General features: G+C 44.2%; 1 protein-coding gene across 10 annotated transcripts in view; it reads left to right on the top strand.

Annotated features, from left to right (window-relative positions):
• Nucleotides 1–15856, top strand: part of LOC134359737 (myomegalin-like) — a 208087-nt gene that overhangs the window by 183834 nt on the left and 8397 nt on the right. For all 10 annotated transcript variants that reach the window (XM_063073309.1, XM_063073304.1, XM_063073303.1 and 7 more), the window contains 3 exons: nt 1584–1706; nt 5815–6053; nt 9733–9879. In XM_063073309.1, the coding sequence (XP_062929379.1) occupies nt 1584–1706; nt 5815–6053; nt 9733–9879 (509 nt within the window). The remainder of the gene's footprint in view (nt 1–1583; nt 1707–5814; nt 6054–9732; nt 9880–15856) is intronic.

Raw genomic sequence — 15856 nt, forward strand, 5'->3', positions numbered from 1 at the left:
GTCTTGTAAAGACACTGCCTGGAAGGAGGCAATGGCAAAGCACTTCTGTAGAAAAATTTACCAAAAAACAATCATGGTCATGAAAAGACCATGATTGCCCAATTCATACGACATGGTACACAACGAATGAACAAATCACGGGACAATTTGCAATGACCAATTAACCTACTAACTTGTACACCTTTGGAATGTGGGACAAAACAGGAGCACCTGGAGAAAACCCACGTAATCATGGGGAGAACAGGCAAACTCCTTACAGATGGCACCATTTGAACTCCAAACTCCGGAATGCCCCGAGCTCTGTTAGCATTACACTGACCGCTACAACTCTGTTGCGCTTTGATAAGTGTTTTTAAAGTGGCGTAACTATATTCTCATCCCCTTAGAGATAGAGCACTGCAGCACAGAAACAGGCCCTTCGTCCCAGCTAGTCCATTCTGCCTCGTCCCATCGGCCTGCACGTGGACCATAGCTCTGCAGTAACCTCCCATCCAGGTACTTCTCGAAGATCCCCTTAAGTGTTGCAATTGAACCCACATCAACCACTTGGGTTTGGTAGCTCATTCCACACTTTCAACACCCTCTGAGTGAAGAAGTTTGCCCTTGTGTTCTCCTTAAACATTTCACCCTTAACCAATGACCTCTAGTTCTAGTCTCCCCAAACCCCAGTGGAAAAAGTCTGCTTGCACCTACCTTATCTATACCCCTTATAATTTTGTGCACATCTATCAAATCTCCCCTCAATCTTGTACATTGCAGTAAATAAAGTCCTAAGCTATTCAACCTTTCCTTACTGTACAACATTCCTGGGATTACTAGGAGCTAATCTCAATGGTAAACAGAGTAGATTTGCCCTTCTGACATATGTTGGGCATGAGGTGGGGAATGAAATGTACGTCGGTAGATGAGATGTGGAATCGGGGTGAAGGAAACAATGTTAATCAGTGACTTCAAATGAGAATATTTTTCAGGGCTGTGGATAAGGTTTATTATCACCCTAATGCAGTACAGTATCAGAATTGGGTTTAATATCACTGGCATGTGTTGTGAAACTTGTTGTTTTCTGGCAGCAGAACATGGCAATACATAGTGAAAAGGTATAAATTACAATAATAAACATTTTTTTAAAAACTATATTAAATAAGCAGTGCAAAAAGGGGAAAAATTGATTGAGGTGGTGTATGTAAGTTCATTCTTCATTCAGAAATCTGATGGCAGAGGGGAAGAGGCTATTCCTGAAATGTTGAGTGTGTGTTTTCAGGCTCCCTGAGAAGAGTGCACGTCCTGGGTGATGGGGTCCTCAAAGATGGATCCTGCCTATTTGAGGCATTCCCTTGAATTTTATAATAATTTTTATGTATTGCAGCAGCAGTACTGTTCCATACATAAATTACTATAAAAAATTAATAGTTGACTAAAGGAATAATGATTAATGCTCATAGCTACGAGGGAAGTGAGGAGGAAGTGCTTTTTTGTTCTACTGAGAGCCGGTAAAGGAACTGCCCTCCTGTGCTGTGACAGCCCTATTGATCTACAGTACCAGTTTACATGTTCATACTATTGTTGCCTGCGTTCTGTTTCAGATTCTGAAGCTGACTCTTCAGCAGAGGAGAGTAAAGAAAACTTCCAGTCCCATGGGTTCGCAACGCTGCCCAGATCTGCAAATGTTGGCGCAGCCACGGAAGGTTCGTCGTTCGCTATCCCAGGTATGTGAAAGTGTGAACCGTTGGATGCTAGAGGTGAAGAAGAGAAAAGCTTTTCCTCTCTACAGTCAGCGTACAGAAGATGTAGCAGAACGGCTAAAACAAAATCTCTGCAGTGCAACGCGGTCCTTGGACCACAGCGCTGACCTCAGTGTTGTGAGAGAGTTACAGTGGTGTAGAATTTTCTCTATTTCTGTATAAATCTGACTTACAATATGATCAGATCTTCATGCAAGTCCTAAAACTAGATGAAGAGAACACAATTAAATAAATCACACAAAAAATTATACTTGTGAACGAGATTGACAGGTGTACAAGATGATAAAAGGCATAGATTAAATGGACAGCCAAAGACTTTGTCCCCAGGGTGGAAATAGCTAATGTGAGGGATTTTTAAGGTGATTGGAGGAAAGTATGGGGGGGATGCCAGAGGTAATTTTTTGTTTTAGAGTTTGGGTGTGTGGAATGCCTTACCAGTGGTGGTGGTTGAGGCAGATACCTGAGGGATATTTAAGAGACTCTTAGATAGGCACATGGATGATAGAAAAATGGAGGGTGTGCAGGAGGGAAGGGTTTCTGTAAAACCAAAAGAAAATACTCAAAGTCCTGTACATGGTCAGCTTACTTCAGTCAGTTGTCATGAAGGGTCATTGATCAGCGATGTCAGTCCTGCCCATCATTGCAGCCTGAATTCAGAGTTCAACGTTAAATTTATTATCAAAGTATGTAAATGTCACCATATATAACCCCAAGCAACACACATCAAAGTTGCTGGTGAACGCAGCAGGCCAGGTAGCATCTCTAGGAAGAGGTACAGTCGACGTTTCAGGCCGAGACCCTTCGTCAGGACTAACTGAAGGAAGAGTGAGTAAGGGATTTGAAAGTTGGAGGGGGAGGGGGAGATCCAAAATGATAGGAGAAGACAGGAGGGGGAGCGATAGAGCCGAGAGCTGGACAGGTGATAGGCAGAAGGGGATACGAGAGGATCATGGGACAGGAGGCCTAGGGAGAAAGACGGGGGGGGGGTGACCCAGAGGATGGGCAAGAGGTATAGTCAGAGGGACAGAGGGAGAAAAAGGAGAGTGAGAGAAAGAATGTGTGCATAAAAATAATGTTGTGTTCACCAGCAACTTTGATGTGTGTTGCTTGAATTTCCAGCATCTGCAGAATTCCTGTTGTTTGCATATATAACCCCAAGATCATTTTCCTGTGGGTATTCACAGTAAATACAAAGGAACAAAAAATAATAAATAAGCAATAAATATTGAGAACATGAGATGAAGAGTCCTTGAAAGTGAGTCCATTGGTTGTGTGAACAATTCAGTGATGGGGCAAGTGAAGTTGAGTAAACTTATCACCACTGGTTCATGTTTGAAGGGTAATAACTGTTCCTGAATCTGGTAGTGCAAGTCCTGAGACTCCTGTACCACCTTCTTGATTGCAACAGTGGGAAGAGAGTGTGACCTGCGTGGTGGGGGTCCTTGATGATGGATGCTGCTTTCCTGCGATAGCGCTCAATGGTGGGAAGGGATGTGTCTGTGATGGACTGGGCGGTATCCGCTAATTTTTTGTAGGCTTTCCCATTCGAATGCTTTGGTGTTTCCATACCGGACTGCGATGCAACCACTCGGTATACTCTCCACCATACATCTATAGACATTTGTCGAAGTTTTAGATGACATGCCAAATCTTCCTTCCTGCCTTGCTTTCTTTGTAAAGGCACTTGTGTCCTGGGCCCAAGACAGATCCTCTGAAATGATAACACAGAGGAATTTAAACTTGCTGAATATTTCCAACATTTTAATTTCTGATTTCCATCATGGAGTTTTTTTTTGAATTTATTTAACCATAACAGCACAGAGTTGGCCGTTCCAGTCCTTTCAGCCGTGCTGCCCCTGTAACCCCTGACAAACCCATTTAAACCTAACCAAATCACAAAACAATTTCAACTGCCCAACTAACCTACCCCATACATCTATGCAGTAGAGGCAGTGTGTAGTGAGACTGTCAGGGAGGGCAGGCAGATGACAGGGCAGAATTGCAGTCAGTGGGTTGAATTGAGTGCAACAGAGGGTGATGAATATGGGACTAAAGGTGTTATATTTGAAGGCACAGAGTATGCAGAATAAGATGGATGGTCTTGTAGCGCAGTTACAGAGATTGGCAGAGATTGCATTGTAAGCATCACTGGATTATGGCTGGAAGAAGATTGTAGATGTGAGCTTAGCATCCAGGATACGTGTATTGAAGGGACAGGTAGGGAGGCAGAGAGGGTAGCGCGGCTCTGTTGGTTAAAAAAAATAAATCCTTAGAAAGAGATGACACAGGGTCGGAAGATGTAGAATCTTTGTGGGTAGAGTTAAGAAACTGCAAGGATAAAAATACCCTGATGAGAGTTACATACAGACCTTTGAACAGTGGCCAGAGTGTGGCCTACAAATTACAATGGAGTAAAGAGAATTACAGAGGCATGAGAGAAAAACCAGCCAAAGTTGATTGGAAAGGGACACTAGTAGGGATGAAGTTAAGCAACAATTGTTGAAGTTTCTGCAAACAATTCAGAAGGTGCAGGATAGACACATCCTAAAGTAGTAGTAGTATTCTAAAGGCAGGGTGATGCAACCATGGCTGACAAGGGAAGTCAAAGCTAACTTTAAAGCAAACGAGAGGGCATATAATAGGGCAAAAATGAGTGGGGATTTACAGGATTGGGAAGCTTTTAGAAGCTTGCCTGACAAATCTGTTGGTGTTCTTCGAGGAAATAACAGGCAGGATAGACAAAGGAGAAATGCTGCATGTTGTGTACTTGAATTTTCAGAAGGCCATTGTTCAGGTGCCGCACATGAGGCTATTTAACAAGATGAGATTAGCCCATGGTGTTACAGGAAAGCATGGAAGGCAGGAGACAGAGTGAGAATAAAGAGAGGCTCTTCTAATTGTCTGCCGGTGACTAGTGGTGTTCCACGGAGATCGGTGTTGGACTTCTTTTTATGTTGTATGTCAGTGATTTAGGTAAAACAATTGATGGCTTTGTGACCACAAGTTTTCAGATGATATGAAGATGGGTGGAGGGGCAGGTAGTGTTACGGAGGCAGGGAAGCTGCATAACGACTTAGGCAGATTACAAGAATGGGCAAAGAAGTGGCAGATGGAGTGCAGTGTCAGGAAGTGCATAGTCGTGCACTTTGATAGAAGAAATAAAAGGATAGGTTATTTTATAAATGGGGAGAGAATTCAAAAATTCGAGGTGCAAGAAGGCTTGGAGTCCTGGTGCAGGATTCATTAAGGGTTAACTTGCAGATTGAGTCAGTGGTGAGGAAGGTAAATGCAATGTTAGCATTCATTTTGCGAGGACTAGAAGGATGTAATGCTGAGGCTTTATAAAGCACTAGGGAGGCCTCACTTGGAGTATTTGAGCGGTTTTGTGCCTCTTATTTAAGAAAGGCTATGCTGACGTTGGAGAGGATTCAAAGGAGGTTCATGAAAATGATTCCAGGAATGAAAGGGTTATATGAGGAGCGTTTGGTAATTCTGGGCTTGTATTCGTTGGGATTCAGAAGAATAAGGGAGGACCTCATTAAAACATCGAATGGATGTGAAGAGGTTGTGGCAAGGGAGTTGAGAACCTGAGGGCACAACCTCAGTAGAGGGACGTCCATTTATAATGTAGATGATGAGAAATTTCTTTAACAAGAGGGTGGTGATCTGTGGGATCTGTGCCATGGGCATCTGTGGAATTCATTGCCACAGGTAGCTGTGGTGCCTAGGTCATTGGGTGATAAGTTCTTGATTAATCTGGGCATAAAACGTTACTGGGAGAAGGCAAGAGATTGGGGTTTAGAGGGAAATGGATTAGCCTTGTTGAAATGGCGGAATAGACTTGATGGGCTGAATGACCTAATTCTGCTCCTACGTTTAATGGTCTTTGGACTCTTGGAGGAAACCAGAGCATCTGGAGAAAACCCACACATTGCATGGGAAGGGTGTACAGTGCCGGAATTGAATTCTGAACTCAGGAACAGCCCTGGCAGTAATAGCATCATGCTAACTGCTATGCTATAGTGGCACCCTTACCATCATTAAGTGTGTATTCTCTCAACTTTCACATTAGGTATCAAAGTCCTGCCGAAAGATGATTCTGACAGCTGCTCCCACTACACCGAGAGCTTGGTGGGAAGTTCATCACAGAAGCCAGTCCGTCGGATATGGGCAGACAGAGATGGACTGTGTGTACTTGGTCTACTGGAGGATTACACTGCACTCCGCAAGCATCTGTCTGAGGGCCGTTCCTTGCTGCATGGAATGGACACGCGGCTTGGAGCAGCAGCCTGCCAGAGTACTGCTGCAATGGTAAAGCAGGTTTACAGCTCACGTACGGTGCTGTTCAGGATTAGTGTGGATGAAGCTGCTGGACTAGTCTGTCTGTCTGTCTGTCTGTTCACTCAGCACTGAATGGAAACTCCTAACCACTTTAACTTTCCAACATAGAGTCATAGAGCACTACAGCACAGAAACAGGCCTTTTGGTCCATCTAGTCCATGCCAAACCATTATTTTTCCAAATTCCATTGACCTACACCCAGACCATAGCCCTCCATAATCCTCCTATCCAAATTTCTCTTAAATGTTGAAATCGAACCTGCGTCCACAACTTGCACTTGACAGCTCGTTCCACACTCTCGCCACCCTCTGAGTGAAGAAGTTCCCCCTTGTCTTCCCTTAAACATCTCACCTTTCACCCTTAACCCATGACCTCTAGTTATAGTCTCAACCGACCTCAGAAGGAAGAGCATTCAAGTGTCAGCACCACCTGTAATTACTGTGGAACAGAAATTAAAACTAGAAATCCATTTTCTTGTGCTTTTCCATTACAGCCACAGGAATACATTACAGATACAGGCCCTTCAGCACAACCAGCCCGTGCTGACCATGGTGCCCACTCAGCTAGTCCCAATTTCCTGTGTTTGGCCTATTTCTCTCCTAGATTCACCTCTCCATGTACAGATCCAAGTGCTTCTAAGCAATACCACTGTACCTGCCTCAACCACGTCCTCTGGCAGCTCGTTCCATATACTCGTCACCCTCTGCCGAAAGAAATTGTCCCTCATGTCCGTTCTGAATCTCTCCCCTCTCACCCTAAATCTATGCCCACTGGTTTTGGACTCTCCTAACCTGAGGAAAATCTGTCATAAATTGCCTTTCAATTGTTAACACCTGATGTTTGTTTTTCAAGCAGCACACACACAAAATGTTGGAGGAACCCAGCAGGCCAGGTAGCATCTATGGAACGATGAAGTCCTGATGAAGGGCGACGGCCCGAAATGTCGACTGTACTCTTTTCCATAGATGCTGCCTGGCCTGCTGAGTTCCTCCAGCATTTTGTATGTGTTACTTGGATTTCCAGCATCTGCGGATTTTCTCTTGGTGTGGTTTGTTTTTCAATCATTTTGTTCATGGGCATATGTATAGCACAGAAACAGGCCCTTTTGCTGATTGTTTCCATGCCAACCTTTCTACCCAGCACACTAATCCTATTTGCTTGCATCAGGACTGTAGCCTTCTATGCCTCGCTTTGTCTAAAACCAGGCAGCGTAGCTTTAAGACGAGGGTAAAGATTCAAAGGGGACCTGAGAGGTGAGGCTCTTCCCACACAACGTGTATGTGGAGCGAGCTGCCAGAGGAAGTGGAAGAGGTTAGATTAGATTATGAGGACATGCAGTCCCCTTTTATTGTCATTTAGTAATGCATGCATTAAGAAATGATACAATGTTCCTCCAGAATGATATCACAGAAACACAAGACAAACTAAGACTAAAAAATCTGACAAAAACCACATAATTATAATATATAGTTTACAACAGTGCAAAGCAATACCATAATTAGAACATAAGAAATAGGAGCAGGAGTAGGCCATCTGGCCCATGGAGCCTGCCCCACCATTCAGTAAGATCATGACTGATCTGTCCGTAAACTCAGCTCCATCTACCTGCCTTTTCCCTATAACCCTTAATTCCCTTACTATGTAAAAACCTATCTAACTGTTTCTTAAATATATTTAGTGAGGAAGCCTCAAATGCTTCCCTGGGCAGAGAATTCCACAGGTTCACCACTCTCTGGGGAAAAACAGCTTCTCCTCATCTTCGTCCTAAATCTTCTCTTCTGAATCTTGAGGCAATGTCCCCTAGTTCTAGTCTCACCTGCCAATGGAAACAACTTTCCTACTTCTACCTTATCTGTCCCTTTCAAAATTTTGTATGTTTCTATAAGATCCCCTCTCATTCTTCTGAACTCCAGAGACTATAGTCCCAGGCAACTCAATCTCTCTTCATAGTTAACCCCTTCATCCTCGGAATCAACCTGGTGAACCTCCTCTGCACTGCCTCCAAAGCCAGTATATCTTTCCTCAAGTATGGAGATCAGAACTGCACACAGTACTCCAGGTGCGGCCTCACCAGTACCCTATATAGTTGCAGCATGACCTCCCTGCTCTTGAATTCAATCCCTCTAGCAATGAAGGCCAACATTCCATTTGCCTTCTTAATAACCTGTTGTACCTGCAAGCTAAGTTTTTGCGATTCATGCACAAGCATTCCCAAGTCCCTCTGCACAACAGCATGCTGCAATCTTTCACCATTTAAATAATAATCTGCTCTTCTATTATTCCTTCCAAAGTGCATGATCTTGCAATTACCAGCGTTGTATTCCATCTGCCAGACCTTTGCCCATTCACTTAATCTATCTATATCCCTCTGCAGACTCTCCACATCCTCTATACAATTTGCTTTTCCACTCAGTTTAGTGTCATCAGCAAATTTTGCTACACTACACTCAGTCCCCTCTTCCAAATCATCAATGTAAATGGTAAACAACTGTGGGCCCAGCACCGACCCCTGCGGCACCCCACTCACCACTGACTGCCAATCGGAGAAACACCCATTTATACCAACTCTCTGCCTTAGGTATTGGTTTATTATGTACTGAGATACAGGGAAAAGCTTGTTTTGCATACTGTTCATACAGATCAGATCATTGAGCTAAAACTGGTAAAACAACAGCAATGCAGAATAACATGAGAAAACCACAAAGAGAGCAGTGCAGGGAAACGATAAAGTGTAAGGTCATAACAAGGTAGTTCATGAGGCTAAGAATCCATCTTATCATACAAGAGTCTGATAACAGTGAGGTGGAAGCTGTCCTTGAGCCAGTCCTTTCAGGCTTTTGTTCTTTTGCACAGTGAGAGAGGGAGAAGAGAGAATGTGCAGGGTTGCCATTCACACTTTGTCTCCGATGGAATGTTAGTTACAGTGACATTTGGGAAGTACATGGGTAGGACATGTTTCGAGGGATGTGGGTCAACCACAGGTAAATCAGATTATCTCAGATAGGTAGCTTGGTTATTATGGACCAGTTGGGTTGAAAGCCCTGATTACAATCTGTATAATTTAAATAGTACCCATTTAAATACCTCTTAAATATACAAATTGTTTCTGATTCCCTGTGTTTAAATAAAAATGAAACAATTATCCTCAAAGCCCCTTTAAAACTCTTTCCTCTCACTTTCAACCTATGTCCATTGTGTTTTTTTCACCCTTACCTTAGTAGTAGCATAGAATACAGTAAAAATACAGAATGTAGATTTTTCATCTGACTTTTTCATTGCCCGACGTCTCACAAATGTTTATAGTGCACATTTCCTTGTGAATAGTTATTGCCGATAAGTCTCAGTGTATCTGACTGCTCAGAGTAATGTGAAATGCTGCCAGTTACCGGATCTATCATCGGTCTCTACAACATCCCTCAGGATTTCCTCCTGTTTCACTTGCCTGTACCTGTGGGGAGTGCCACACTGTCTGGCACTCACAACCTCTTGGGCTTTAAAGTATGTTTACAATGTATCTTTCCACATTTGCATAAGTAGCCACCTTTTTTCTTCTCAATTTGTGCTCGGAATTGATTTTAATGAAGTTGTTTCTAACCTGCTTGTCTTGTTTCCCTTCTCTTTCCTCCTCCAACTCTTCTGCATCTTCCAGGATCCTGTTGAGCCTTTGCTGAAGGACTTGTCATCTAATGTAACCAGCATGCAGCAAGTGCTGAAGGAAGCAGGACGCTTACTAAAACTCTTCTGGAGGGTATCACTGCCGACTCCGACTGCCCACTCTGCTAGTCAGCATCAGCAGGTAGCAATGCGCAACTCTTACAACAATGTCTTTAGAAAATCCTTTGGTGTGTGTGTAAGACATTTTTGTAAATCTAATCTCATAATTATACCTGGATTTTATGCTAAATTCCTGATAGTTTAGCAAAGAATTAAAGATTCTATTTCTCATGTGTACATTGAAACATGTAGTGAAAGGTGTCATTTGTGTCAATGGCCAACACAGTCTGAGGGTATACTGGGGGCAGCCTGCAAGTGTCTCCGTGCTTATGCATGCCCACAACATACTAACTCCAAACTCGTATCTCTGGAACGTGGGAGGGAACTGCAGCATCCAGAGGAAACCTATGTGGGTGAGGGGCAAATGTACAGGCACTGGTGGGAACTGAATGCAGGGTGCTGGCTCTGTAAAGTGTTAACGCTAACTGTGGTAGAGAAATGATTTAGTACTGAACAACGTAGATTGCGAGTAAACATGTTTTGTTTGATCAAATAGGGGAAATTAAATTCCATCAACTAATGCACAAAGTGATAGAGCTAATCTCTTTCAATCAATTGTGCAGCACAGAAACATTTTCAGTATCCAGCACCAGCAGCCTCTGTGCATAAACCCCTTGGTTAGTTTTTTAACTGTGAACCTAATCCAGTACGTTAATTTGGCCCTTCCTGCCTCATCTTCAAACAGTCTACCATCACTACAGGACTTGTATATGTCCAGTACCAGGAAATGGTGTCATTGTACACCAGTCATTGAAAGTGGGCATGCAGGTACAGCAGGCGGTGAAAAAGGCGAATGGTATGCTGGCATTTATAGCAAGAGGATTCGAGTACAGGAGCAGGGAGGTACTACTGCAGTTGTACAAGGCCTTGGTGAGACCACACCTGGAGTATTGTGTGCAGTTTTGGTCCCCTAACCTGAGGAAAGACATCCTTGCCATAGAGGGAGTACAAAGAAGGTTCACCAGATTGATTCCTGGGATGGCAGGACTTTCATATGAAGAAAGACTGGATGAACTAGGCTTGTACTCGTTGGAATTTAGAAGATTGAGGGGGGAATCTGATTGAAACGTATAAAATCCTAAAGGGATTGGACAGGCTAGATGCAGGAAGATTGTTCCCGATGTTGGGGAAGTCCAGAACGAGGGGTCATAGTTTGAGGATAAGGGGGAAGCCTTTTAGGACCGAGATTAGGAAAAACTTCTTCACACAGAGAGTGGTGACTCTGTGGAATTCTCTGCCACAGGAAACAGTTGAGGCCAGTTCATTGGCTATATTTAAGAGGGAGTTAGATATGGCCCTTGTGGCTATGGGGATCAGGGGGTATGGAAGGAAGGCTGGTACAGGGTTCTGAGTTGGATGATCAGCCATGGTCATACTGAATGGCGGTGCAGGCTCGAAGGGCCGAATGGCCTACTCGTGCACCTATTTTCTATGTTTCTATGTTGACAAACACTGCGGACACTCTCACCATCCACCCTGCAAACTTCCTTTTCCCCAAGCCTCCCTTCTAGAAAGTACCAGAGAGCTTTGAAAACAAGAATTTCATACCATCTTCAGAGTTTCTTCAGGTAGTTAATATGATCAACCATTCTTGCTAACACCCACTCAGTCCTCTACATCCACGACACCAATCAATCACAGCACTGTAAACACATTAAACCACTATTAGAATGATCAGTTTAGAGTTTAATTCACTCACTGAGATGTGAGAGTGATGGGGAGATGATCAATTTGATGTTGAATTCACTCACTGGGATGTGAATGATGAGGAGATGAGTTTGATGTTGAATTCACTCACTGGGATGTGAGTGTGAGATGATCAGTTTGGTGTTTAATTCACTCCAGAGATGTGAGAGTGACGGGGAGATGATCAAATCCACAAGAGATTCTGCAGCTGCTGGAATTCCAGAGTAAGACACACGGAATACTGGAGGAATTCAGCAAGTCAGGCAGCATTTATGGAGAAGAATAAATGGCGGCCAGCATTTATGGAGAGGAATAAACAGTCAAAATTTCAGATCACTTTGTGGTGTTACCCTTGGATGCAGTATTAAGTCTGAACAAATAGCAAGGCTGAGATGTAAGTTGTTGTCAGGATGTCTGATGTGTATCCAGTTGATCATCAGATGTACTGAGCCAACATACAAGAAGTTTTATCTGAACACAAAAAAGGGTGATATTTAGAGAAGGTTTCAATACAAAATAATTTAGTTAGGAAATGAGTTGCTTGAGTTTGTTTATTTCTGTTTGGGAGAAGCGAGGTGTAAGTGGGACACTGATTGCTTATATTGCTCAGTGTGACTCTACATTCTCCTGTGAGAATATGTTAATCACTTGAGGGTATAGGGTAAATGGCATAAATCAAGTGGGCAGCCAGCACCTTTTTCCCAGGGCAGAAATGGCTGATTCAAGAAAGCTTAACTTTCAAGTGATTGAAGGAGAGTTTAAATAATAATAAATGCTTTATTGATCCTGAGTAGGAAATTCTTTCATTACATCAGTAACATTTAAAAACACATTTAGCAGTGTGCAAACTTAACTAATAATAAAATACAGAATAGTAAAACAGACTATTGTACTATGATGTGTGTTCTGTCACACAGAGATGAATGAACTGTTGTATATTTTGTAACGATCCTTGTGACAGCAGAGCTGAATGAGTGTTCAAAAGGGTGCATCACTGCTTATTCAGTAGGTCATGGAAAGGACGTGCCAGATTGTCCATAATGGATAACGGTTTGTTTAGTGACCCCCTCTCCACCACTAACTCGAGAGAGTCCAGATGGTAGCCAAGCATGGATCCAGCCTTTTTAGTGAGCTTATCTGGTCTTTAAGCATCACCAGCATCAATGCTGCTTCCCCCAGGGTAGATTATGTTCATGGAGTAGTGGGTGCGTGGAACACACTGCCAGGGGTGGTGGTAGAGGCTGTTTGTCTATTTTTAGATAGGCACAGGGATGAATCAGAATCAGGTTTATTATCTCCGGCATGTGGCGTGAAATTTGTTAACCTAGCAGCAGTAGTTCAATGCAATATATAATCTAGCAGAGAGAAAAAATAATAATAAATAAAACATAAACAAGTAAATCAATTACAGATATTGAATAGATTATTTTTTTTAAAATGTGCAAAAACAGAAATACTGTATATTTTAAAAAGTGAGGTAGTGTCCAAAGCTTCAAAGTCCATTTAGGAATCGGATGGCAGAGGGGAAGAAGCTGTTCCTGAATCGCTGAGTGTGTGTCTTCAGGCTTCTGTACCTCCTCCCTGATGGTCTTCTTCGGTTGTCCATTGAAATCCGATGACGATGTCCACTCCTTTAACGGTGAGATCTCTGATGACTGTACAGTCCTATCCGGGACTGTATTGCAGGTGGAACGTGTATATGTAGTAGTAGTGGTGGTAACCATGGCTGCATTTCCCCAGGCTCTCTTCTGCTGTCTTCTGGTTGTTCTTTCCATCTCCAGAATACAATCCCCGGCCCTACACAGCTGTCGCCAAGTGGTACGGTCAGCAGCAACCTCCTCCAGGTCCTCGAGTCTGATCTTGCACTTCCTTAAAGCATTCTTCATCTGATCCTTATAGCGCTTCTTCGGCCCTCCAGCTGAGCGTCGACCATGATGTAGCTGGCTGTATAACACTCTGCGGGGTAGCCGACATGGGGGCATCCTTATCACGTGCTCCAGCCACTGCAGCTGACGCTGGGTGATCGTGGCCTCAATACTCCTACAGTTGGTCTTTACAAGTATTTCAGTGTGAGACACCCACTCACGCCAGGTAATTCCCAGGATGTGTTGGAGGCAGCTTAGGTGGAAGTGCTCCAATGGCTTATGTGACGGCTGTAGGTTACCCAAGCTTCACAGCTATAAAGGAGGGTGGTGACACAGACCACTTGATATACGGCGACTTTGTGGAGGGACGAAGGCTCCTGTTCTGAAAGACTCTACGCTGAAGTCTCCCAAAGGCAGCTGATGCCTGTTTAATGCGGCTCTGGATGTCATTGTCAATGCTGCTATCCTCAGAGAGAATGCTCCCCAGATATTTGAAAGATGGCACTACTGACAGCTTTTCATCACCAACAGTGAAGGCAGGTAGAGTGGGTGGGACACTGGTACTCCATTGGCAAACCACTTCTGTCTTGGTGGTATTGACAGTCAGCCCCATCCTGCTGTACGCTCTCACCGCCACAGCAAGGACAGTCTGAAGATCCACCGGAGTATGGGCCACAACAGCACAGTCCTCTGCATACTGCAGCTCCAGGACCCACTCTCTGCGGAGTTTGGTGGTTGTGTGGAGCCTCCTGATGTTAAAGAGGTTGCCATCTAATCTGATGTTCACTGCCAAACCGCTGCTGTCTTCAATCTCGTTGTGGAGAGGCTTGGTAACACACAAGAGGAAGATATCAAAGAGCACTGGTGCTAGTACACACCCCTGCTTCACCCCTGTGCGTACAAGGGCTCAGACTCTTGTCCTCCTGTGGTCACTCGAGCAGTCATCCCATCGTGGAACTGGTGGAGGATGTTAACAAATTTATTGGGGCAGCTAAACTTAAGGAGAACATCCCATAAGAGCTCTCTTTGCACAGTGTCGAATGCTTTGGAGAGGTCGACAAAGGCCATAAACAGGTCCTGATGTTGCTCCCGGCACTTTTCCTGAAGCTGCCGGGCTGTAAAGATCAAGTCGATCGTGCTCCTGTTCTTCCTAAATCCACACTGCGATTCAGGCAGCATTGACTCGGTGATGTTGCTGATGAGTCTCTGAAGCATCACCTCAGCCAGGACCTTTCCAGCAACAGAAAGGAGTGATATGCCCCTACTATCGCTGCAGATGGCCTTGTCACCCTTGTTCTTATAAATGACAACGATGTTTGCATTTCTCCATTGCTGTGGGATGTTCTCATCAGTCCAGGCCCTGGTGATGTACTGGTAGAGGGTGCGCATACACATGTACCCTCCGTTCCTCAGTAACTCGGCAGGGATATTGTCAGTGCCAGGGGACTTGTTGTTCTTAAGGGAATGGACAGCTGATAGGATCTCCTGGAAGGTTGATAGTAGACTGAGGTCGTGGATAGGAGGAAGTTCAGGCAGTTCGTCCAGGATGGCAGGGTCTGCGTCAGAGTCCTGATTAAGCAGAGTGTTAAAATGCTCAGCCCACCTCAGCAGAATGGTAGTCTGATTCTTCAGAAGTGTTAGACTATCTGCTGTTTTCAGGGGAGTAACGCATCGATTTATTGGGCCGTAGATGGTTTTGACAGCATTGTAAAATTTATGCATGTATTATTATCGGTAAAGGACTGGATTTCATGTGCCTTTTCAGTCCACCACTCATTTTGTACGGCACGTATTGCCTTTTGCACTTTCCTCCGAGCTGCCTGCCAATGCTGCCTGATGGTGGTGGATGACGGGTTGTCTAAAGTTGCCCGGTGTGCTTTGTGCAAGTCCTTAAGCAAGTTGTGGATGGTGTCTGAGTTATCGTCAAACCAGCCTTGGTGGTTCCTGCTCTTATGGCCGATGGATTAGGCCGCTGCCTCATGGAGCGCAGAGCTGATACAGGTCCACTGTTGTTCCATGGTATTTTCTGAGCTCAGACAAGGTTCCAGCTCCCTTAGTTTCTCAGCTAGGATGCGTCGAAACTCACTTTTGCTTCTGTGTTTCTCAGGCAGTTGCAATTTAGCTGCTTTTTATTGGGTTTTTGCAGCCGCAAGGGGGGGACACACTTTCATATGGAGCTTGGCCACAATCACACGGTGGTCAGTTCCTGCACTCTGCACCTCTCATGGCATGGGTGATAAGTGATGGTAACAGTGAGAAAAGGGCATGTCCTGGGTGCTGGAGGTCCTTAATAACGGACGCTGCCTTTCTGAGACACCGCTCCCTAAAGATGTCCTGGGTAATTTGTAGGCTAGTGCCCAAGATGGAGCTGATTAGATTTACAATCTTCTGCAGCTTCTTTTGGTCCTGTGTAGTAGCTCCTCCATACCAGACAGTGATGCAGCCTGT

This window comes from Mobula hypostoma, chromosome 21 (genome assembly GCF_963921235.1).
Source record: "Mobula hypostoma chromosome 21, sMobHyp1.1, whole genome shotgun sequence".
Classification (NCBI taxonomy): Eukaryota; Metazoa; Chordata; class Chondrichthyes; order Myliobatiformes; family Myliobatidae; genus Mobula; species Mobula hypostoma.